The sequence below is a fragment of the Moschus berezovskii genome, chromosome 9 (assembly GCF_049115385.1).
Source record: "Moschus berezovskii isolate FMDL1 chromosome 9, NW_MosBer_1.0, whole genome shotgun sequence".
NCBI lineage: Eukaryota > Metazoa > Chordata > Mammalia > Artiodactyla > Moschidae > Moschus > Moschus berezovskii.
In genome coordinates, this window is record NC_142468.1 from 17,501,618 (window position 1) to 17,527,212 (window position 25,595).

At 52.4% G+C, this 25,595-nt stretch overlaps 1 protein-coding gene across 4 annotated transcripts in view; it reads left to right on the plus strand.

The window, feature by feature from the left end:
* The window catches only part of LTBP2 (latent transforming growth factor beta binding protein 2), a 111,086-nt gene that overhangs the window by 19,727 nt on the left and 65,764 nt on the right, over positions 1 to 25,595 (plus strand). For all 4 annotated transcript variants that reach the window (XM_055437347.2, XM_088839450.1, XM_088839449.1 and 1 more), the window contains exon 3: positions 3,886 to 4,132. In XM_055437347.2, coding sequence (XP_055293322.2) covers positions 3,886 to 4,132 — 247 coding nt within the window. The remainder of the gene's footprint in view (positions 1 to 3,885; positions 4,133 to 25,595) is intronic.

Consider the following 25,595-nt stretch of genomic DNA (forward strand, 5'->3'; position numbering starts at 1 on the left):
GAGCCGTCATTTGGGACCAACTGGGGGTGGTTTTGGGGGGAGTGGGGAGGGAGGAGAGGAGTTTACGCTCCAACCCCACAATGCAGATGCTCAGCTCAGAGCAAAACACTGTAGTGAGCGAATGACTACCTGCTGAGACTTGAGAAGGACGCAAATGAAGCTGGTGAGAGCCGGCTCACCACCTCTGAAAACGCAGCACTTGTTTCAGGAGGACCTTTCTTAGCCGACCCGGCCTCTGTGCTGTTTCAGAAATGACTGGTCCAGAAAGGTTATCTTTCCAAATGAGTGTTTTCTGCCAACACATCTGGCTGGTTTGGAAGCCTTTTAGAACTTTTATCGACCGCAATATTCACGCATACATACATGCCAGTTTTATAGTTTCCCCCGGCCACCCACTTACCGTGAGCTGTTTGTTCATCACACCAACCAAAGTTTGCCATGCCTGGTCCTCGTTGAAGACCTAACTGTCTGGTGGCAAGGGGCTTCCATGGTTTTGAGAACCCACCATGGGGCCGAGCTTCCTCCACACAGGGAGCGGTCTTGGTGTCTTTGTATCCCTGGCACCCGATCTGACCCAGAGAGGGTGCTCACTAAATGTCTGCGGATGTATTGGTGAATGAGGCAGAGCCAGGGACAGGCGAGCCACAGAGAAGCACAGGCTCAATCTATAGGACGTGGGGTGGTGGATTTTTAGAGAGCGAAAGATCCGGTTGTTAAAGTCAAGGACGGGCCATCCTTGCAGCCAGGAGGGGAAGGACGGAAGCTCGACTGGTTTCGAAAGGCTCTCTTAAGGGCAAAGACCACCCATGCGGAGGTGGAAGGGAAACGAGACTGGGAGGGGCTGTGTGACCTTCCTCTCCCCCACACCAGGCTTGGCCAGCAGAGAGGTGTGGGTGGACCTGAGGGGCTAGCAGTGATGTAGCATCTGTGGTCCACGTGGGAAACCACTCAAGCCCTCCCTTTCTACTCCATCCCCAAGGTAAACCAGGGCTGACACCTGTCCTGCGCAAACCTGCCTCCGCAATGCTCGCTGGTCCTGGCTTGGCCCCGGGCAGCCTGTGTGTCTCGTGGTGGTGGTGACAAGGGCTTGGCGGATGGTCAGGTGGGAGCTCGCTCCACTTGGGCAGGTGGAGGGCAGCCAGGTGATAGGCCAAAATCCTGCTAAGGTGGCAGTTTGTGTTTGGGGAAGTGCTCAGGGTTACAATTCTCTCGCACAGACTGCTTACCTGGAGGTCTGGGGCCTACCAGGAACAGATGCCCAGGCATTGAGGAAAATGCTCTTGGCTTAGGATCTAGCTTATGGTTGGGATCCTACAGTGAGAACTAATATTTCCTTACTTGCTCCTGAGTAGGCAAGCTGCCCTTGGTTTACACTATGCCCAATCTATTCACGCTTTCTGTCTCTGGTCAGTGTCACCACCTCCAGGAAGCCTTCCCTGACTTTCACTGCTTGCCTCAGACTGGGTTAGAGGCTCTGGTCAACACTTATCACATGCCCTATGTCCTGGCTTCCACATGAGACAGGACACTCCCTAAGAGAGGGAGCCTCTTTACCACTGGCCTCACACCTAGTGAGTGCTCGGTGAATGTTCATTGAATGAATGCATGAGCTGGTAAACATCCTCCCTTGATCTCACATTGACTGTGTGGGCTTTGGAGAGGGATGGCTTTGATGGTCTGAGGTCTCTACCACCAGAGCTGACCTGGGATGCACAGTGTCCCGGGGCAGGACTCCCAAGGGTGCATTCAGTAGCTGACTTAAGGCCAACAGATCCCTTTTGTTGTTTCATCATCAGCTCTGGGCCAAGGTTCAGAGGTGGGCCAGCCCTGCTAGGAGGCAGTGGGGGTGGATGGAGCCTGGGCCTTTCAGTCAAACGCACTTGAATTGGGCCCTCCCTCCAATACGGCCTGGCTGGATGACCTCTGCACGACTTTTAATCTCTCTGAGCTTCAGAGGCATTATTTGTAAAATGAGAATCATGATCCCACTTGCTGTATAGGATTGTTTTAGGCTTAAATGAGACAGTGTATTGGAGAAGGCAATGGCAACCCATTCCAGTACTCTTGCCTGGAAAATCCCATGGATGGAGAAGCCTGATGGGCTATGGTTCATGGGGTCGCTAGGAGTCGGACACGACTGAGCAACTTCACTTTCCCTTTTCACTTTCATGCATTGGAGAAGGAAATGGCAACCCACTCCAGTGGTCTTGCCTGAAGAATCCCAGGGATAGTGGAGCCTGGTGGGCTGCCGTCTATGGGGTCGCACAGAGTTGGACATGACTGAAGTGACTTAGCAGCAGCAGCAGCAGAGACAGTGTATGCAAAGCACAGTGCCTGGCATGTTGTAAGCATTGAATAGATTGATAGTAGCTGCCATAATTACGAAGAAGGCAATGGCAAGCCACTCCAGTACTCTTGCCTAGAAAATCCCATGGATGGAGGAGCCTGGTTGGCTGCAGTCCGTGGGGTCGCTAAGGGTCAGACATGACTGAGCGACTTCACTTTCACTTTTCACTTTCACACATTGGAGAAGGAAATGGCAACCCACTCCAGTGTTTTTGCCTGGAGAATCCCAGGGACGGGGGAGCCTGGTGGGCTTCCGTCTATGGGGTCACACAGAGTTGGACACGACTGAAGTGACTTAGCAGCAGCAGCAGCAGCAGCTGCTGCCATAATTACGGAGAAGGCAATGGCAAGCCACTCCAGTACTCTTGCCTAGAAAATCCCATGGATGGAGGAGCCTGGTAGGCTCCAGTCCGTGGGGTCGCTAAGGGTCGGACACGACTGAGCGACTTCACTTTCACTTTTCACTTTCCACTTTCACACATTGGAGAAGGAAATGGCAACCCGCTCCAGTGTTCTTGCCTGGAGGATCCCAGGGACGGGGGAGCCTGGTGGGCTTCCCTCTATGGGGTCACACAGAGTCGGACACGACTGAAGTGACTTAGCAGCAGCAGCAGCAGCTGCTGCTGCCATAATTAAAGAGCTTCCCAGGTGGCTCGGGGATAAAGAATCTGCCTGCAATGCAGGAGATGCAGGAATTATGGGTTTGATACCTGGCTTGGGGAGATCCCCTGGAGGAGGGTTTGGCCACCCAATCTTGCTTGGAGAATTTCATGGACAAAGGAGCATGGCGGACTACAGTCCATGGGGTCACAGAGAGTCAGACATGACTGAAACGACTGAGCACACACGCACGCTGTAATAAAAATAATATCGATTGTGTTATAATGAAACGTATGCTAGGAGTTAAGGAGGAAAAGAGGTGTAAGGGACAGTCACTGAACCTGGGGATGCTGGTCATATTATTTAGGGAGTTGAGACACATCCACAAAAAATCTATCACACTGATGGTGGATGGGGCTTCCCTGATGGTTCAGTGGGTAAAGAATTCATCTGCAATGCAGGAGACACAGGGGACACGGGCTTGATCCCTGGGTCAGGAAGATTCCCTGGAGGAGGAAATGGCAACCCTGATAGGCTACTGCCCAAAGGGTCACAAAGAGCTGGACACAACTGAGCACAAGCCCAGACGGACAGACTGACAGTGGCCCATCGGGCATGTGTGCTGTGCCCCGTGTTTCAGAGGAGGGAGCAGTACCTGGAGGCAGGTTGTCTGGGAAGGGAGCAGGGGGCCTTGAGGGAACAGCAGGACTTGATGGAGAGGAACGGGAGGGAGCCCCACGGAGGGGACACAGCGCACACAGAGGCAGAGAGACGAGAAGAGGAAACCACGCCCGCAGGCCAGTCCCCAGCTGGACAGACCACGCTCAGGGAGCGCTGAGCATGTGCAGAACATGGTGTCGGGGTGCGGCCGGTCACGCAGTCTTTGACGGGTGGTCTGAACACGGCCGGGCGGCCCTCACCCTCTCCCTGTCTCCGCAGCCGTGTGCCAGCCACCCTGCCAGAACCGGGGCTCCTGCAGCCGACCCCAGCTCTGCGTGTGCCGCTCAGGCTTCCGCGGAGCCCGCTGCGAAGAGGTCATTCCTGAGGAGGAATTTGACCCCCAGAACTCCAGGCCAGCACCCCGACGCTCGGCCGAGGGACCCCCCAGCCCGCGCAGGAGCAGTGTGGCCAGAGAAAGCACCACGGCCAGAGCGCGGCCCCCAGCGCCACAGCTGCAGCGGGCCAGGTAAGTCCCCTTCCTCAGTGGGCCCTCCCTTCTTTGGGGGGAGTGTGCAGCCTCTCTGGGGGAGCTTCTGCCTTCGGCCTGTTTGGAGAAGACCTTGGTGGAGAAGGCCGAAGGGACTCTCCTCCCTTCCCCCGACCCCACCGGAGTGGTGGTGAGCAGGTCTGCAGGTTTCGGGGTTGGCACAGGCTCTGGCAGACTGGACTGCACGGTGGAGGTGGGAGGGGAGCTGCTACTCTCCAGGTCCTGGGAGAAAGATGAGGACGGCATGTACCTGGACCCAGGCTCTCTGCTTTCAAATCCTAGTTGCCACTTCCTAGGTGGGTGACCTTGGGCAAGTTACTTACCTCTCTGATTCCTCATCGGTAAGGTGGGGACAATGACGATGATAACCATGGAATTGTAAGGATTAAGTTCGTTAATAAGAAGAAAGCGTTTAGAAGGGTGCCTGCTGCTACTGCTAAGTTACTTCAGTCGTGTCCGACTCTGTGTGACCCCATAGATGGAAGCCCACCAGGCTCCCCCGTCCCTGGGATTCTCCAAGCAAGAACACTGGAGTGGGTTGCCATTTCCTTCTCCAATGTGTGAAAGTGAAAAGTGAAAGTGAAGTCGCTCAGTCGTGTCCGACCCTTAGCGACCCCATGGACTGCAGCCTACCAGGCTGCTCCATCCATGGGATTTTCTAGGCAAGAGTACTGGAGTGGCTTGCCATTGCCTTCTCCGAGAAGGGTGCCTAGCACAGAGTAAATTCTATAAGTGTTTCTCCTCCACTTCCTTCTTTTCTACCTGTGGTCTATGAGATGCAGAAAGGACTCCTCTGCCAGAAAAAAAAAAACAAAAAAAAACCCTTCTAGGACTTCCCTGGTGGTTAAGACTCTGCTTGACTACAGGGGAGCATGAGTTCTATCCCTGGTTGGGGAACTAAGAGGCCATATGCTGTGCCACCAAAAAAAAAATTATAAAAAAGAAAAAGTTTTTAAAAAGCCACTTCAGCTCTCTTACCACCAGTGCTAGCAGCCTCTCTCCTTGGAGCAGCCTGCAGGAACATGTAGGGGAAGGCAGAAGGCTAAGAAGTGGGAAGGGGGTGTTCTCGGGCAGAAGTCCCTGGCCTACTTGCCAGCCAGCCTGGCCAGACATTTCCTAGCTCAGGACAGGAAGTCTGAACTTTGGTAAACTGGTCCATTTCTGGGGGCTGTGTTTTCTTTTTGGTTTTTCAGGTTAGTTTTTCCATTTGCTTCCTACTTAGGAAGTTCTTTCTGAAATGTTTGAACCTTGTCTTGCTGAACTCAGGGAAAAAAAGGATTTGCCCTCCCGAAGGAGGCTGACAGAACCAGCGGGAGGAGGCTGACCTCGAGGTCAGGTCCCCAGTGGGAAAGGAGCTTGAGGTTGTCCAGCCACTCTGAAGGGGGAGAGCGGGGACAGACCAAGGTCTTGGTAGGGGTGTTTTGCCACATAAGTGAGCAGGTGGTTTTTGAGGGCAGCCAGGAGCAGAAAAAAGCAGAAGGGTGAACTTGGGTCAAGACCTAGGGAGCACCAAAGTCAAAACCAGAAGAGCCAAACTGTTTGGCCAAGGCCTTGGGATGTCAGAGCAGAGAGGCAGAGCTAAGGGCCAGGTGGACAAGGCAGGGGGCATGGCGAACCGCCTGGGATTGACTGTGACCAGCTGGGCAGGGCCTGAACCTTGTTCTAATGGGTCTCAGCTCTGGGTCCAAGGTGGGTGGGCCTGGTGCGAAGACACCTGGAGGAGCCCCAGGAGTGGCAGCTCCAGGGCCGGTCCTGGAAGCAGGGTGGAAGCAGAATCGTTCTAGCCAGGCTTCCCCCCGCCTCTCTCCCTGAAGTTTTTTATGGCTTGTGGGATTTGTTCATTTTATAGTGCATTTATCCCCCTGTGTTGGTGCTTGCTTGGCAGGTCATTCTGCCCCCTTGGACCCTTGAGTCAGAACTATTTGACATCCCCTGCCCCGTCTTCCCAGCCTCTCCAGCCCCTCTTTTTCAAAGCCCAGTCCCACTTCCTCCAGAAAGCACCCCCTCCGTTGTGTCCACCCAGCTCTGACCTCCTGCAGCACACGCTTGGCCCACGTCCCTGGAGTCTATGCCCTGTGTCTGCGATCAGCCTGTGTGGCCTGCGGCCTGGAAGTCAGTGCCTATCTCAGGCTGGATGTCCCCACAACGCTGACTTGCAGAAATCACTCCATCTGCGTGGCTTTCTGTCGCTTGGTCCCAACTTAAGAGTGACCCTCACAAAGGGCCCACTTGGCCCTGAGCCCTCACCTTGCCCGGGAACTAAGGGCACCCCCGCCCCCACTGCCGTGCCCATGCCTCCCAGGTGCCACACTCTTTACTCGGCCTTGGGATGGTCTGTCATTTGCTCCCTGGACCAGGAGCTCCCTGAGGGCAGGGACCACCGTGTCCTCTTTCATGGACGCGTCCGTGGTGACTCACATCGCCCCCGGCACTCTGTAGTCAACACAAGCTGAAGGAGAACACTGATTAGGCGCGATGCTGGGGAGAGGAGGAGGCTGGAGGGGAGGAGGACGAACTCTGTGAGGCTTTGGTCCCCGGGGAGGGTCGCCCGTGAGCGGGAGGCAGTGGAGGACGAAGGCCCGGGGTGAGGTCTCCGGCCCCACAGCAGGGCTGTCCTTTCTGAGCTTCACAGGCTCCCTGGCCAGGGACTACTGTGAGGTTTTTAATGAGCTACAGCCTCCAGGCCAGCACGGTCTCTCTCTCTCTGCCCTGGCGCCTCAATGCCATGAAATCTGGGAAAGTCCGAGCGGCCCGCTGTCGGCCCAGCTGTGTTTTGCTTTGGGAGGCCAAGTCCCGCTTGCCTGGTGGTGTCAGACATTTCCTGTGAGCCTGGCCAGCTTTCCCAAGCAGCCTCTGGCCTCTCTCCTGATGGCAACTTGGACAGGCCTTTGGTGTCCAGATAAAGGGAGTGACATAAATGCAGTGGGCACTCTAGGAGGGAGGGGTGCAAAATGAGCAGGGAGGGGAGACCCTGCAGGGGCTGGTGACGGCCAGAGGCTACCTTCAGGAGAGCACTAGACAGAGGCCAAGAGACTTGTGTCTCAGAAGGAAGATGCGAGGAGGCGGTGGTGAGGGGGCGCACAGGAGAGCCTCGGGCAGCAGGCAGCATGCCCTATGAGAGCCAGACATGGACTGATGTTGTCCAGCTGCGGCCTGGGCTGGCTGCAGAGGCCCGGAGACTCCCTTTGAGACCCAGGTTCAGATTTCTTCCCCAGGCTGGGCAGAGAGCCTGTCCCACCTGGGGTGCAGGAGCCAGGCAGCTGGGAAAGAGCTTCAGGAGACTGGGGGAAGGAGGTGGTCATGACAACCGAGGACGAGCAGGCCTGGAAACAGTGCTTCTCACCCGTGCTTCTCAGCCTGCGGTGGCATGTGACTCATGTTAAGTTGTTAACGTGGGAACTTGTTAACATGCAGCCTCTGATTTGGCAGACCTGGGGTCAGCCTCTCTATTATGATCTCAGGTGATGCTGATGCTGCTGGCCCATGGACCCCCTCCCACCTTGATGCGTGAGGGTCTAAGAATGTACTTTGGATTCAGAGACTCGTGGAGTCCAGAACTGGACTCATTTACTAGCTAGCTGTGTGATATCTGCTGTGCTCAGTCACTCTGTTGTGTCCAGCTCTTTGTGACCTATGGGCTGTAGCCTGCCAGGCTCCTCTGTCCATGGGATTCTCCAGGCAAGAATACTGGAGTGAGTTGCCATGCCCTTCTCCAGGAGATCTTCCCCACCCAGGGACTGAACCTATATCTCCGGCAGGCATCTCCTGCACTGCAGGCAGGTTTTTTAACCCACTGAGCCACCTGGGAAGCCCTGGTAGCTCAGATGGTAAAGCATCTGCCTGCAATGCAGGAGACCCGGGTTTGATCCCTGGGTTGGGAAGATCCCCTGGAGATAGACATGGCAACTCACACCAGTATTCTTGCCTGGAGAATACCCATGGAAAAACCATGGGGTCACAAAGAGTCGGACACGACTGAGTGACTAACACTTTGTGTGACATCAGACAAATATCCTAACCTCTCTGAGTCAATATCTCCTCCTAATAGGATTGCAGAGGGGAGGAAATGAGGCCATGTGAGTAGAGCATTTAGTACAGTGCCCAATATGAGCACTAATAAGATACGGGTCAGTGTTCAATATGTGTTAACCATCAGCGGACGAGTTCTCTTTGCTATGGGGACTTAAGTAGCAAAAAGCAGGCCAACAACTGGGATGCCTTGTGTGTGTGTGTGTGTGTGTGCAGACCTGCTCTGGGGAGAAACCAGAGCCCAGCCCCAGCCTCAGGGGTGGTGTGATCCAGCAGTGGCATCAATAGTGGTTTCTGGCTGGCTTGGCTTCTCCACCAGGACTGTTCTCACCAGCCCTATGGGGGAGGAGCAAGGGGAGGCATCACATTTCTCAGAATGGGAGGGACCTCCACGGGTGTTGCTTTTTAGCCTGGCCTGAGGACCTAGAGGCAGGGCCCTGGGGACATCCTCGGCGGGCTTGGTCAGCACTGGAGCAACAAGGGGCCCGGAGGAGAGTATTGAGGAGGACAGGCGGGACCAGGGGAGAAATGTCTGGGAAGCTCTGAGCCCCACGGTGATGGCTCTCAGTAGACTGTTCCCTGAGAAGGCAGGCTTCTTTCCACTGTTCCTGTCCATCTCTCCCTCTCCTCCTCTATCTCCTCTTCTTTGCCCACCCTGCAAAGTTAGATGTTTAAAACAATGCTTCATGTATGATCCTTCAGTTCTATAGGTCAGCCATCTGACACAGAGCTCACCAGACTAATGGCACGGGGTCAGCAGGGCTGAGCTCCCAGAGGCTTTGGGGCGGGGGCCCTGGTGCGGAGGGAATCTGTTTTCTTGCTCATTCAGGTTGTCTGTTGGCACAATTCACTTCCTTGCAGTTGTAGGACTGCAAGGTCCTGGCTTCCTTGCTGGTTGTCACTTGAGGGCCATCACATCTAGAAGCCGCCCACATTCCTTGGCTTGTTGCCACCTTCCTATCTTCAAAGCCAGCAACAGCGGGTGAACGCTTCATGTTTTAACTCTTCCCCTCTGCCTCCCTCCCCAGCTGCATCTCTCACTGACTCCTCTGCCTTCTTCTACCACTTTTAAGGGCATATATGATTACATGGCCCCCCTTGGATAAGCCAGGACACCTCCCCCTATTTTAAGGTCAGCTAATTAGCAACCGTAATTCCACCTGCAAACTCGATTTCCTTTTGCCATTTCATGTAACATATTCAAAGGCATAACACGAGGGGACAGAGACCATGGGGGCCAGCCACACCCGCACGCTTCAGCCCGTTCCAGCTGGGACCCTCCACCTGTAGTGTCACAGCTCCACTTATCAAGGGCTTGCCACAAGGGCAGCCCTGCATGAGTGATCTGTCCCCCAAACATCTCCAACATCAGCTCTTACCACTCACTTACTCTGCTTCTGCCACATGGGCCAGCAGGTTTTCCCTGCAATATGCCAGAGATGCTCCCACCTCGGGGCCTTTTCACTTGCTGTCCTCCCTCCCTGGAACACCGTGTTCTTTTCCTAGGGCTACCATAAGGACCACAAACAGAATGGCTGAAAACAACAGAAATGTATTCTGTCACAGTTCAGAAGGGAAGAGCCCAAAATTAAAGTGTTGGTAGGGTTGTTCCTTCTAGAAACTCTGAGGACAATCTGTCCCATGCTTTCCCCCCAGCATCTGACGGCTCCCTGAAATCCTACAAGTCCCTTGGCTTATAGTTGCATCACCCTAGTCTCTGCCTCTCAAAATATATGCTGTATTTTGTATGTGTGTGTTGGGGGAGGGGGGTATTCTTATAAGAATACCAGTCACTGGATTCAGGGTCCACCCTAATCCAGTAGAATCTCATCTAACCCTAACTAATGACATCTGGATCCACTCTCCCCCAAAGCCAAATAAAATTATATTCTCATGTTGGTAGTTAGGACCTCAACATGCCTTTTGTCAGGGCAGTTCAGTCAGTTCAGTTCAGTTCAGTCGCTCAGTCGTGTCCGACTCTCCGCGACCCCATGAATCACAGCACGCCAGGCCTCCCTGTCCATCACCAACTCCCGGAGTACACTCAAACTCATGTCCACAGAGTCGGTGATGCCATCCAGCCATCTCATTCTCTGTTGTCCCCTTCTCCTCCCACCCCCAACCTTTCCCAGCATCAAAGTCTTTTCCAGTGAGTCAACTCGTCGCATGAGGTGGCCAAAGTATTGCAGTTTCAGCTTTAGCATCAGTCCCTCCAATGAACATCCAGGATTGATCTCCTTTAGAATGGACTGGTTGGATCTCCTTGCAGTATAAGGAACTCTCAAGAGTCTTCTCCAACACCACAGTTCAAAAGCATCGATTCTTCGGCGATCAGCTTTCTTCACAGTCCAACTCTCACATCCATACATGACCACGGGAAAAACCATTGCCTTGACTAGACGGACCTTGGTTGGCAAAGTAATGTCTCTGCTTTTTAATATACTATCAAGGTTGGTCATAACTTTCCTTCCAAGGAGCAAGCGTCTTTTAATTTCATGGCTGCAATCAGCATCCGCAGTGATTTTGGAGCCCAAAAATATAAAGTCTGACACTGTTTCCACTGTCTTTCCATCTATTTCCCATGAAGTGATGGGACCAGATGCCATGATCTTTGTTTTCTGAATGTTGAGCTTCAAGCCAACCTTTTCACTCTCCTCTTTCACTTTCATCAAGAGGCTTTTGAGTTCCTCTTCACTTTCTGCCATAAGGGTAGTGTCATCTGCATATCTGAGATTATTGATATTTCTCCCAGCAATCTTGATTCCAGCTTGTGCTTCTTCCAGCCCAGCGTTCCTCATGAGGTACTCTGCATATAAGTTAAATAAGCAAGGTGACAATATACAACCTTGACGTACACCTTTTCCTATTTGGAACCAGTCTGTTGTTCCATGTCCAGTTCTAACTGTTGCTTCCTGACCTGCATACAGGTTTCTCAAGAGGCAGGTCAGGTGGTCTGGGATTCCCATCTCTTTCAGAATGTTCCACAGTTTATTGTGATCCACACAGTCAAAGGCTTTGGCATAGTCAATGAAGCAGAAATAGATGTTTTTCTGGAACTCTCTTGCTTTCTCCATGATCCAGCGGATGTTGGCAATTTGATCTCTGGTTCCTCTGCCTTTTCTAAAACCTGCTTGAACATCTGGAAGTTCACGGTTTACATACTGCTGAAGCCTGGCTTGGAGAATTTTGAGCATGACTTCACTAGCGTGTGAGATGAGTGCAATTGTGCGGTAGTTTGAGCATTCTTTGGCATTGCCTTTCTTTGGGACTGGAATGAAGACTGACCTCTTCCAGTCCTGTGGCCACTGCTGAGTTTTCCATATCTGCTGGCATACTGAGTGCAGCACTTTCACAGCATCATCTTTCAAGACTTGAAATAGCTCAACTGGAATTCCATCACCTCCGCTAGCTTTGTTAGTAGTGATGCTTTCTAAGGCCCACTTGACTTCACATTCCAAGATGTCTGGCTCTAGGTCAATGATCACGTTATCGTGACTATCTTGGTCGTGAAGATCTTTTTTGTACAGTTCTGTGTATTCCTGCCACCTCTTCTTAATATCTTCTGCTTCTGTTAGGTCCAAACCATTTCTGTCCTTTATCGAGCCCATCTTTGCATGAAATGTTCCCTTGGAATCTCTAATTTTCTTGAAGAGGTCTCTTGTTTTTCCTATTCTGTTGTTTTCCTCTATTTCTTTGCATTGATCACTGAGGAAGTCTTTCTTATCTCTCCTTGCTATTCTTTGGAACTCTGCATTCAGATGCTTATATCTTTCCTTTTCTCCTTTGCTTTTCGCCTCTCTTCTTTTCACAGCTATTTGTAAGGCCTCCTCAGACAGCCATTTTGCTCTTTTGCATTTCTTTTCCATGGGGATGGTCTGTCGGGGCAGAGGAGCACCCAATTCAACCTACATAAAACCCTCTTCCCAGTCACATATACACAGGGCTCAACTCCTTCCCACTCCAAGTCTTCCCTTCTCAGGGGGACTCTTGGCCATATTCACCTGATTTTATTTTACTTAAATTTTTTTATTGGAGTGCAGTTGCTTTACAATGTTGTGTTGGTGTCTACTGTACATCAGAATGAATCAGCTGTTGTTGTCGTTCAGTCACCAGGTCGTGTCTGACTCTTTGTGACTCCATGGACTGCAACACTCCAGGCCTCCCTGTCCCCCACCATCTCCCGGAGTTTGCCCAAGTTCATGTCCATTGAATCGATGATGCCGTCCAACCACCGCATCCTCTATCAAAAGGTTTTAGGGGTCAGAATCAGCTATATGCATACATATATGCCCTCTTTTTTGGATATCCTTCCCATTTAGGTCACCACAGAGCACTGAGTAGAGTTCCCTGAGCTGTACAGTAGGTTCTCAGTAGTTACAGATTTTATGCTGCTGCCGCTGCTAAGTCACTTCAGTCGCGTCCGACTCTGTGCAACCCCATAGCCCGCAGCCCACCAGGCTCCTCTGTCCCTGGGATTCTCCAGGCAATACTGGAGTGGGTTGCCATTTCCTGCTATGGATTTTATACATAGTATATATGGGGCTTCCCTGGTGGCTCAGCGGTAAAGAATTTGCCTGCAATGCAAGAGACTTGGTTTGATCCCTGAGTCAGAAAGATCCCCTGGAGAGAGTCGGACATGACTGAGCGACTTAGCAGCAGAAGCAGCAGTGTGTATATGGGCTTCTCTGGTGGCTCGGTGGTAAAGAATCTGCCTGCCGATGCAGGAGACGTGGGTTTGATTCCCGGGTTGGGAAGATCCCCTGGAGAAGGGACTGGCAACCCACTCCAGTATTTGTGCCTGGGAAATCCAGTGGACAGAGGAGCCTGTTGGGCTACAGTCCATGGGGGCACAAAAGAGGTGGACACGACTTAGTGACTAAACAAAAACAAGTGTGTATGCGTCAGTCCAGTCTCCCAGTTCATCCCAGTCCCCCTTCCCCTCTTGGTGTCCACGCATTTATTCTCTTTGTCTGTGTCCGTTTCTCCTCTGATTTGAAACTGCACACGCCCAAACACTCCCTACCCCCTACCCAACTATTCTTCTTACCTCAGTAAAATGTCAGGCCCAGGAGGATGGGGGTGTTATCTCTTTTCTCTGCGATGTATCTCCAGCACCTCGAACACAACTGGCTTAGAGCGGAGGGGAGCCAACAGGGCTGAGGGCAGCTCGACTCTCTCCCTGTCATCTTCACTTCTCACAAACCCTGCGGTGGGTTCCCAAAGTCCCCATTCTGCTAACAAGGCTCTGGGCGGGGGGGGGTGCGGGTGCCAGGCCTCTCGGGGCTCTTGTCTGTGGGGAGAGGGAGGAACGGCAGGGGCACTGGGGCAGCTCCTGACTCAGGCCTGGCTGTGCCATTGGGCACGTGTGGCTGTGTGTGCCTGCAGGGTGGGCAGGTGTAGAACTCGCCTCCTCGGGAGGACCCCTGGCATCCTTCAGCCCCATGTCGCCACTCTGGCCCCCCGGGGACTTCCTGATGTGTGACCTTTAACCTGCTTTGGCTGAGAGCGAGCCTGCAGACTTCTTGCAGGAGGTGCTGCATCCCCTCGCCCCCAGACCTCCTGCAGAGTCTGTAGGGACTCTGCCCCAAGGGGTGGTCCCTGCCAGTCTGTAACGTGAGCCACTGCAGCGGGGACCCAGGCATCCCTCCTAACAGAATAACAAGGCATTTGCTCAGGAGATCAATGACCTGGAATCAAACCAGGTCCCTGGGGACAGGGCAGCAGGAGCAAGGAGGCAACCCCGCTGTGTGTGTGCTGGGAAAGCTCTGGGCTTTGGGGTCCGGCAGCATCTGAACCCTAGTGTCCTCGAAAACTAGTCATGCAAGTCGCTTCACCTCACTGCAATTCAAGTTCTTTGAAGTGGGAACAGTGACGCCCATCTGTTGGGGTGGCTGTGAGAACTCCTTGAAATAATGCAGAGAGAGTGATTGGTGGGGTGTCCAGAAAAAAACCTCTTACCGTGCTTGCCTACTTCCCATGTTTATGACAAATCAGTGAGATACCCCATTTGCCAGAGGGAGCTTTTTCTCCAACCCACAATCCGGGCTTACCGAAGGGCAAACGGAGGCGGAACAAAGATTGGCAGCGAGGTAGCAGGCCTGTCCTGGGGACCCAGGAGATCCTGCCTCTGGGCCAGGCGGAAGGCTTGCCGGGGTCCTCCGAGCCTGGCTCCAGCTGAAGCCACCTCCCTCCTGCCTTCGGCAGCTCTGGGCTCCAGCATCCTGCCACGTACTTCTGCTCGCTCCTGCAGGCAACATGATCCCCTGTTGGCCCTCTCCCCTCATTCCAGTCCCTTGAACCCAAGATTAGTCTCCAATACACCCAGGACCTGATGAGAGACGGACTCATGCTAGGAAACCTTGGAAAAGCCCTTCGTCCTCCCCAAGCCTCAGTTTTCATATTTGTAAATGAGAAGCAACAAGTGGATTTTCTAGGTCAAGAGCTAGTGGTCTCAGACTCTGGCCGACAGCTTGGCCATTTTCTATCCCTGATAGTGAAGTGTCCTTATTCCCCTTTACCCACTTTCATGGTGGTGACAAGGATACGTGATGCCTTTCATCTGCTAAGGGCAGATCTTAGCTCTCCCTGACAGGAAGCCCCAGTCCTCCTTGGCAAGGCTGTAGTGGGTTTCATCAGCCTGCATCTTTCATCCTGCATCACCTGCTCCCTCAGGGGCATCAAGTGGTGCCTCTCTGCTCTGTTGACTCAGCCCTGCAATCCTGAGTGAGTCAAGTTTTCAGGACCTCCGGGGGATGAACGCCTTCCTTCCTTTTCTTTTTAGTGGTTTTTTTTTTTTTTTTTTTCTGATATGTTTTTATAACTCTGAGCCCCAAGCTTGCCCCCTAGGGGTTTTCTGGAATTCCCCAACCCTTAGGATCATGACTATACTATTTTGAAAAGATTTAGAAGCAGAGTATGCAATTTGACTTCCAAGCTAAGCCTTTAACTAGTCTTGGACCTTGGGTAACCCACTTAACTTCACTGAGCCTCAATATCTCTATTTGTAAAGGGGGAGGGATCTTTCTTTTCTTCCTGGGAGGTTGCGAAGAGTAACTAAAATAATGTGGGTGAAAGATGGATTTGTGAAGTGTAATGTGCCTTTCAAATGCTGATGACTTCTGTTATTTAGCAGTCCTGGCAGTGGGCTGGGTTATTTACTTATGCTTCCTATACAGGCCTGAATCCCACTCAGAAGCAGGTCTCCCTGACTACCTTTGTAAAGCTGTAACCTTTTAAAATTAGCCTGAGCCACTGGACACACACTTGGGGATGTGCTTCACATTATGGTTTCTGTGCCAGCCACCCCACAGCTGTGCAGTGTATAACCCGTGCCACTGTGTATGGTGACCCTGGGCCTGGCTCTTTCCCAGAAGGGAGATATCTCCTGTTTTCTTACTATTTAATATTGTAAACCCCCAACTTGAGCGCCCCCTCATCTGGCTCACTTTTTAATTTCCGCATTACTTTCCATTTTCCACTTTCTAACAGAACATGTAGTTTACTTGTTATGTTTATTGTGTATTGTCTGTTTTTCCCCAAGTATAGTGTGAGCTGTTTTGTTCAGTGGCATATCCCAGCTCCTGGAACAGTACCTGGCATACAGTAAACACTCAATAAATAAATAATATCTACTGAATGAACATCTCTATCACCATATATCTTCTGCTGCTGCCTGGAGCCAGGAAAGTTGGTCTCAGTTCCCTTCCCTTCCGAGCTGACCCTCAGTCCATCCCTTGGCACGTTGTTGATCAGAAAGGGGCTCTCCCAGTCCTCCCAGCAGGTGGGTTACCTGCTCACTCTGTGCCCCTTGGCCTCAGGGGTCTGGAGCCAGGCAAGCAGAGAGCAATGCTTCTCTCCTGAGGGTGGCTGGAGCATAGACAGAGTAGGGCTTAGCAGACCCTTAGGAGTGCCAGGAGTCTGGTGGGCACCGCGGCAGCTGTAAAGGGGTCTCCTCTCAGCTTCTTCTATCTCTTAGGCCTTAGAAGAGTCCCATGAATGCTCTTCCCTGGGACTGCAGGTTTGCAAGAGGGCGGGCTCAGAGGGGAGTCTGAGGGAGACGCTCACTCGTGGGCCTCCAGCCAGAACAAATGGAAAGGGTTTTATTTTCCCAAGTCTGAAGTCACAGAAGCCCTGCTGCTGCTTTTTGAAGAGAGTAGAAGAGACCTGTGTCTCAGCTGAAAGCTTCCTTCACCTCCCTGTCCCCCCTCCCTGCTGTTTGCAGAGGGTTCTGGAAACATGGGCCAATTAAGGTTTCTGCACGGTTCCTTGGCACTCAACACTTTCCAGCCCCACCTATCCCTGCCAGGCAGAAACTGCTTAGAGTAACGGGGTGGGTCTGATGCGCTCTGTTTCCACCGCAGAGAAGAGGGGGCCAGGCTATGTATGCTGGATCTTCCGGCCCCTAGTCACACCCAGGAGATGTCTGTCACCTCAGTTACTCCAAGAATTGTGCAGTGCACAGCCTGTGCAACTGTATGTGGTGACCCAAGACCTGGCTTCTTCCCAGGAGGAAAGTGACTCCCATTTCCCCCAAAAAGAGTGTTGCCTCAAGGCAGTCCTTTCCAGCTGGGTTTGGCTGCTGTGGCCCCTCCTATATCTCTCCAAAAGGGAGGTGGACCTTTAGACTTTGTGGGGTCCAGACGTGCACCTCCCCAATCCACACAAATACCCGAGGGCCACGGAGTTCAGGGCCATGGATGGACTGAAAGGACAAACAAACAAAAGGACACAGTCTTGCAAGGCTTTCGTGCTAGGCCAAGCGGGTCCGACAGAGGTCGTGAGGAGGGCGGAGCTGGTGTGCCTTCTCTCCAAGCAGCAGAGCCTGCACGCTGGGCCCAGGGCAGACACTTCTGGGTCCATGAAGAGGCCAGGCTCCAGCCTCTGAGTGCTCAAAGAAGAGGGCCCGGAGCCTTCTAATACTTCTTCATTCCCACCCAGATCAAGTGGGCAGATTCAAGGAAAATGGTTTCTGCTTCCTGCACACTTCTCTTCCTCCCTCTTACTGAAGCTTGAAGGCTGACATGTGACCTAAGGGGGCCCCAAAATCTCTGATGAAAGCTGCCTGACCCCCTTTTCTAGGACTATCAGGACCCTCCCTAGGTTGGGTTCCAGAAAGGGTCTCCCTCCTGGCCCAGCCCTGGCCCTAGCCCTCTGCAGATCTCTGAGATAGGAGTTGTTTACCTCCTATTTGCCCCAGAGCCTACAGCCAAGTGCTGGAGAAAGCATCTTCCTCCTCTAATTCTCCTTTCCATCATCACCACCAACAGGATTTCCTGGCCCCTGCTCTGTTCCAGGCATTGTGTAGATGAGCTACCTGCTTCTCCTGGTTCTCGCCACACCAAAGTCACCAGCTCAGTGACACGCGGGATGTGGGTGCTGCACAAATGTCTTTGTTGAGCCCAGCAAGGGGAGTACAGATGGATGGGGTGCGAGCTGTACCCGTCTCAGGCAAGCTCCCAGGCACAGAGGGGCAGGGAGACTGTGCTCCCCACAGCCCTCATCCTAGCCGCACCCTGAGTGGGTGTCTAGATTTGTGGGTACAGTGAGGAATGTTGGGTTCCAATTGAGTGGGGTGGAGAGTGGTCCCCAGTGGCAAGATCTCCAGCACCTTAACCAATCCTCACAATGACCCACTGAGGAGGATACTCCCCCAAGGAGGAAACTGACAGGGAGGTTGTGGTTGAGGTGACGTTCTTGCTCACGATGGCGTGGTGGTTAGGTCAGATCAGAGTATGACTTTCGTATGGTATTAGAATGCGGTTTCAACCTTCGTTCTGTGGTTAGGGTTGGGCTAGTGTTATGCTGGAGTGGAATTTAGGACTGTGGGTTTTCTGAGCGTGGCATGGTTGCTATTTTAACCTACCATTGACGGAGCCTTACTGAGTCAGCCAGCCTTACCGTGCAAAGCACTCTACAGACACCACTTCAATTAATACCCATACGGCACAGAGGTTAAGAGCATGGGTCATGAGGCAGACCTCATGTCATCTGATTCTGTTGCTCACCAGCTGTTTGATGTGCGAATCTCTTCACCTCCGTGAGTCGAAGTGGATAATAACTAAGTGCTCAACACATGAGAGCTGAGACTCTTGTCTGTAACACTCAGGGTTCCAGCAGGAAACAGATGGCACACTCAAAGGGGACAGTTTGATAAAGGGTCTATTTGCAAAGGCAGGAACAGGTCAGAGGAAACAACAAGGGAAGCAGAGTATAGGGAAGCCCTGAGCCCTGCAGGTCCAAGGGGCAAGGGGTCAGTGGTTACTGGAACCCAGAGTAGCCACAGGCGAGGACCACAACAGGCCTCTGGCAGAGGAATAGAGTCCCCGCCCCCACAGCCCCCGCCCACAGTGGTCCATCAGGAGGGAACTAGAGGGTCAGTACCTCCGCTCCCTCTGCCCTCTTGCTGGGGTCCCATGTGGGCTGAACAGGACTGGAAGACAGAGGGCAAAGGAGCCTCCTACAGCCCAGAGTGGGGTGGAGAGAAGTCCACAGGGGCAGGTGGGAGATACCCAGCTCCTTAGCCAATGCTCACAATGATCCTATAAGAAGGATACTCCACAAGGAAGAAACTGACAGGAAGAGGCATTCCAGCCCAACTCTGATCAAGACTGGAACTCGTGCTCATGGTCATTTTGCTAAATAACTCAAGAGCAGGTGAACTCAGGCAAGCACAGAGCAGCCAGATTAGTGTGGGAGCTGCTGAGGACTGGGCTTGGCAAGGCATTTTGTTTTTTCAGAAAACTCCAGAAAGCTGGCGAGAGAGCCTGGAGGAGATTGTTGGGGCCATTAAAATGTTTTAATATATGCAGTTTCCAGCATCTGACTTAAAAAAGTAGTAACAACAAACGTTTCATGCTTGTGGCTGTACTCATAGCATTTGAGTGACCAAAGTCCTCTAGGATTTTTGTTTGAAAGGAAAGGTTAGGGAGGGATGAAGCCAGAAGGGAACTGAAAGACAGTCAGTGCTGTTTTTCACATGCCCCAGGGGAATGTCCTTCCCATCCGGTTGCTTTGTACGGAACTGTGGCTGCTCAGGGAATGTTGCCCTCTGATGTGGGTGTGTGTGTGTGTGAGTGTGTGTGTGTGTGTGTGAGAGAGAGAGAGAGAGAGACAGGGAGTGGGTGGAAAGCGGTACAGAGAGAACATGCCTCAAAAATCACAATGGAGATTTTTCAGGCCCTGTGAATACGCTCAAGGTTTTCAAATATATATCAGGTTTCACCTCTTGTCCGGGACGCAGAGGAAGTTTCTGATTTATGGGTCCAGTAGTTTTTCCAGTTATGCAATCTGTAAATCTGCCATCAGTTAATTAATTTGCCACTGTCAGAAAAGGCACTGCAGCTTCCCAGGTGGAAATCACTTTACCAAAGTACTGCGCTATTATGATAACTGCAATAAAAAGGGACTCTGAAAATGTATACTTGTTTCCACTTGTGGAATTAACTGAATAGGTGTCTTAGCCTTCCTCCTCCAATCACTGGCATGCACACACACACACACCACACTCCACCTCTGCAGAGCAGCTAAGGAGGAAGATTTAAGCCTTGCAGGGTAATTTCCCAGAAAAGGATTAGAAAGGGAAAATGGGTGAAATGCAAAGTCATCCAATGATGACCGTGGTTATAAGACTGGCGACTTAGAACTCAGAGGGGTGTGTCTGTGGATCCGTCTGTCTGTCTGCAGATGACATAGTGAAGATTGCTAAATGATTTCCAATAATGAGATGTGAAAACACATAGTTTCTTTGTTAGCCACATAGTTGTGGTTTTGTGTCCATGATTCATTGTGGAAGTGAGTGGCTGTGACAGGCATTTTGTGGGGTTTTTTTTCTTCTTTTTTGTCCTAAAAAAATATTTGTGAAAGGTCTAAAATTCACGGAAGTCCAGTGCTTTTTGAAAAAAAAATATCCCCATTCCTTGCAAAATGAAAATTGCAAATCAAAACCTCTGGAGCTACCATATTTCTGCTTCTAGTTGGTCGCCCTCACGGCGGTTTCCTCCGGGAGCCTCAACTCCTCCCTGCTACCTGACGCGTTCACCCAAGGGTGCACCCAGCCAGCAATGGGTGGAGGTTGCTTCAGAGGCCTCTGGAGGGTATCTGGTCCTCTGAGGAGTGGGGGCATCCTCTTGAGACCCCAGGCAAGCCACACCATTGGGCGCCAAGCTTATTCCACATTGCTTTCTTTTTCTGAGGTCCTTGGGTCAAGGTCAGAGCCCATACAGCAGGCAATAATAGTGTGTGAGAGAGCAAACGTGACATAATTTATGCCTTATAGCTAGATAAGTATGGGTTAGACTCTCAGCTCTCCCACTTAACAGTTATGCTGTCCAGAACAAGTGATTTGATCTCACAAGCCTCAGTTTTCTCATCTATAAGATGGGGATGCTGACCACTAATAGAATTGTCAGGAAGAGTTACTAATATGCATAAATGAATCTGGCACCTTTTAAGTGTCCTATGAATGGCACTCATCTTATTTGTCCCCAAACTTTGGGGTTACTGAGACTTTTGTTTATAACAACAGGAGTAACTGGAAACACTTGAGAATTTGCCCAGACTACTTGAAGGCGTTTCTGGTCCCGGTTTCCCGTCATAGTCAAGGGTAAACAGCAGGTTGGGGAATGCCATCCACCAAAGGTCCAGAACTCAGGCTTTGAGACCCCACCCCAGCACCTCCCTGCTGTTGGTGAGAGTGGGCAAATAAACCGCTTCTCTCTCTGTGCCTCACTTTTTGCTTCTGAAAAATGGAAAGTGATAGTTTTTATAACCTAGGATTGTACTAATTAAGTAGCTCTCAAGCATAAAGAGCCTATTAAAAATTTTTAGATGAAGTGCCTCAAGCAGATGTCTCGCACATAATCATTTGGTAGGTTTGGGATGAGCAAAGACTTCTTCCCAGGTCTTTTAGAAATCTGGTCCCAGGGTTGAGTTCCAGACCCTGGTAGGGCAGGCTGGTTGCAGGCTGCCAAGACTTTGACCAGCCCCTGAGAAGTATATCCTTGACCCAGGCACCAGCTGCCTCTGTCTACAACAAGCCTGTTCGGGCAGGTCCAGAAGTGGGTAAACTCATCTGAGGTTGCAGGCCTGTGTTTGCTGTCCAATTAGGCAGGCCAGCTAAGCTGTGTGTGTGTGTTGGGGGGTGGGAAGATGTGGAAGGGAGAGATGGATCCCAGAGACCACAGGCTGGGAGCTCCGGATTCAGGAGGTGGGTGTCTCATGGCCAATTTGGTGGTGGTGAGAGGTCCGTATACCAAGTTCCTCAAGGCTTTGGGAAAAGGTCCAAGCTCAACCTCCTCAGCCTAAAGGCCTCTCCTCCTCCTCTGATCTGTGCCCAAAGGCCCTGACTCATGTTTTCTTTCCCTTCACCTCTTTACCTCCCCAGCCTCTTCCTTTTTTCTTGTGCTTCTTTGGAATTCATACAACGCCAGCTTGTGGCGAGGGTGGAGGTGCAGTGGAGGGAGGAGCGTGATGAACTTTGGAGTCCAGCAGGCCTGGTTTGGATCCTGGGTTTTGCCACCATGAGCTGGGGCCCAGCGACTTACCGCCTCCACAGCGCATGCGCCCCACAGGTGCTGGGGCGTGAGCCCCGCCTCCTAGGCCACTGGGGACCTTTCTCAGGCGATGTTTGTTCCGTGCCTGGGACGCCATAAGCAAAGAAGCTGCTTGACCCAGGTGGGTGTGTGTGGAGTCCTGTGGCTCCAAGACTTCACCACCTCACCCCCGCCACCCCTGGGGGGAATCGCAAATGCCCTGGGAGGTGGGGGTGGGGGAGGAGAGCGCTCTTGTCCAGGCAGGGTGGGCTCCAGGGAGGAGTCGTGCAGGATTGCCTTCCTAAAAGACCATTTTTAATCTTGTTCCTCCCTGATAAAAACACTTGCCTTCCAGGCTTCCCTTTTGCACATGAGATTCAAAAGGCCTGGACTCTAGGCTCTAAAGCTCAGTCCCAAAGTGTAACTCTCAAGCCATGATGTTGCACAGAGGTTTAGTGTACAGGCTCCGGGACCAGATGCAGAGGCAGGTCACCTGTGTCCAATGCCCAGCTCTATTAGTTACAGGCTGTGTGACCTTAGGCAAGATACCTAGCAACTCTGCCTCACCTGTAAAACAGGCATAATAATAATACCCACCTCTTCATACAATGACGATTAAATTCATTTATAAAGTGCTTAGAAAAGTACCTGGCAAATACAAGCGCTGTGTAGCTACTTGCTATTATGTATTGTCATCCCTGGGGCTTCCCTGATGGCTCAGTGGGAAAGAATCTGCCTGCAGTGCAGGAGATACAGGATATGTTGGTTCAATCCCTGGGTTGGGAAGATTCCCTGCAGGAGGGCATGGCAACCCACTGCAGTATTCTTGCCTGGAGAATCCCATGGACAGAGGAGCCTGGTGGGCTACAGTCCACAGGGTCGCAAAGAGTTGGACACGACTGAGTGACTTAGCACACAAGCACAGCTGTGGACCCAGCACTGTGAGGACTCCATGAAAGACACAAAAGGGTACGATCCATGCCCCTTCTCTCCCCTCTGGGGGTTTGTGTCCATGGCCACACCACAGCCCTTTGGATGGTCCTGCTGGACCAGAAGGAGGGGAAAAGGTGATTGCCTGGCATGTCCCCACTTGGGCAAAACGACACTTGTGTAGAAACTGAGGAGCAGGTCCTGGGGCCCTGGGCAGCCCCTCAGGGCACCTTCTCCTCCCCTCTCTGCCCCCTTGAAGTGCCTGAGGTGTGCTCTCTGGGCCTGGGCAGCCCTCTCTGGCTTCCTGCTCAGCTGCCTGGCCCCTCCAGAAGAGGAAAAGAGTGATGCAGTCTCAAGAGTCGTGGGCTGGGCAGCTGGTGAGGCCGGCCGCCTGCTCAGTGGTAAAATGTCCACAGTTGACCGAGGCATCAGGGGTCCATGGAGTGGAGTGCAGTGAGGCTCAGAGAGGTTTCTGGACCATTGGGAGACGGAGGCAGCACCCACGTAAGGCTGCTCCAGCAGCGGGAGCCAGGCCTCAGTCTCTGGGTGTGCACAGCTCCGCCAGACTCTGCCTCTTGTCTGCCCGCAAGGAAGCAGGGCACTGTGTTCTCTCTTGAGCTGCAGTAAGCAGAGCGGGGTGCAGTTCTGGGCAGGGAGGCTCCCTGAGTTCTGCTCCCTCCCCATCCATCAGCCTGGCAGGGGCATCCCCTGGGTACTTAGGCGCAAGCTCCAGACCCCTTGGATCTGGGTGTGGCCTCAGAGAAAACTCCAGGCGCAGACCTCAGACCAGGGGGAGGTGACTCACAGGAGGCCACCCGGGTGGGGCTGGGTGGAGACCTCAGGCTGACCAGTGGGCCCAAAGGAGTCAAGTGAGTGGGCACAGCAGGACCAGCAGCAGGAAAGGTCTGGAGACATGTGGGGGTACCTTTTGGGAGGGCAGCGAGGCATGGGGGTGCCAATGTTGGCAAGGCAACATCCCAGGGCCAGATAGTGGGGGCAGGGAGGGCCTGGGTCTCCCAGGACTGGCCCACTGACCACGTCATCTCCCTTGTCTCTCAAATGTCACGGGCCCAGAGCCCCATCCTGGGTGGGAATGCCTGCTGTTTTCTTTCTGGTATGGGAGGGGGGGAGCTATTTGATTCCTGGGACAAGATGGTCCTGTCTCTCCAGGGACCACCATGTCACTAGGCAACCGTGGCTTTTTAGACGTTCTTCCTCGAGCCATGCTGAAACCTGCTCCCTGTGACATGATCCTGGGACCATGTCTTCTGGAAATCCCGTCTCTTTCCTGCCACACCCTCCTGCCATCTGACGGATAATACACTGTGGAGGCAGGAGAGTAAGGTTTAGGAGGGTGCCGATTCCCCCAGGCCAGGCCCGCCAGGGAACCCAAGGGCCTGGGGACAAAGAATGCAGTGAGGGTAGCCAGGGGAAACTTCTAACCACATAGCTTCAGGCCAGAGTAGATTTTTGGGGTTCCACTCCCAACTCCTCCACTCCTACACTGCGCTGTCCAATGCAGTCGCCATCAGACATAAAGGGACTATTTAAATTTGTGCGTGTGTGCTAAGTCACTTCAGTCGTGTCCAATTCTGTGTGACCCTATGGACTGTAGCTCACCAGGCTCCTCTCTTCGTGGGATTCTCCAGGCAAGAATACTGTAGTGGGTTGCCTTTCCCTTCTCCAGGAGATCTTCCCAACCCAGGGATTGAACCCGGGTCTCTTATGTCTCCTGCATTGGCAGGCAGGTTCTTTACCACTAGAGCCACCTGGGAAGCCGTCTTTAAATTTAATTTAATCAAACTCAGTTACTCAGTCACACTAATCGCATTTCCAAGTGCTTCAAAGCTACAAGAGGCTAGTAGTTAGCATATCGGAGGGCGCAGACTATAGAGCATTTCCACTGTCACAGGAAGTTCTGTTGGACAGTGTGACTCCAGTTATATGATCCTGGACAAGGCCTTAACCTCTCTGTGCCTCAGTTTCATTTTCTGAAAAATGAGTTAATAATAGCAGCTAGCCCCTAAAGTGGTTGTGAAGATTAGATGACATAGTGCAAATACAACAGTTAGTACACAGCACAGAGTCAGTGCCCAACCAATGTTCATTATTATTGTCTAGGACAAGTGGAACAGAGTTCAAGTTCTCCCCTCCTTACCCTGACACCTGGGAACTCACCAACTCTGGCAACTCTGATACCCAGAGGCTAGGGAGTGGCTGCTGTCTTAGCCAAGCCTGGGCCTCACCTACTTGGCCCCCCAGACAAAACATCGCCTTGAATCGGCAGGCTCCTGGCTCTGTGACAAGGCCATAGTGTCCCCTCTTCTTCATCCCACAGAGCTGGGTGTCCCCTTGTTCTCTGTGGAGGCAGGGTAGATTTGCAGCAGGAGGCTAGAGTGATGTCTGGAAGCACTCCCTTGGGTCTCTGGGGATTTGGCACAAGGGTCATCTGATCGTGAACTGGCTGTGAGACCTGCTTGGCCAGCGAGGAGGAGAGAGGGAGCAAGGTATTGTGAGGGCTTCCCAGCTGCCTCTCCAGGACCCAGATTCTCCGGGGAGACTGAGCCCCTGGGGAGGTGCCAAGGCGTGTTCATCTGTAAGAGCCGGGCTTGCAGTCATGGGAAGGCCAGAAGCATGCCTCCAAGCAGAAGGCCATGGAGTTGGAGCCACGCCCTCCTGTCTTGGTGTTCTCCCCTCTCCCCTTGTACCTCTTCAATGCCAGCATTGTTGATTCCCAGGCCCCTCCTCTGCCCGCCTTTATTTTCTCTTTTACTCCCGTGTTTCTCGAACGGTTTCCGTGTCAGAGGACCTGGCAGTCATAAGCAATACCATGAACGATCAATGCAATCAATCCCATGATTAGAGCTGGGGACAGTTCTATTAGCAGAAACTATGACTGTCGTCTGTGTGCGCTAAATAAAAAACCGGCTCTAGGCTCACGCACGGAGCCCTGA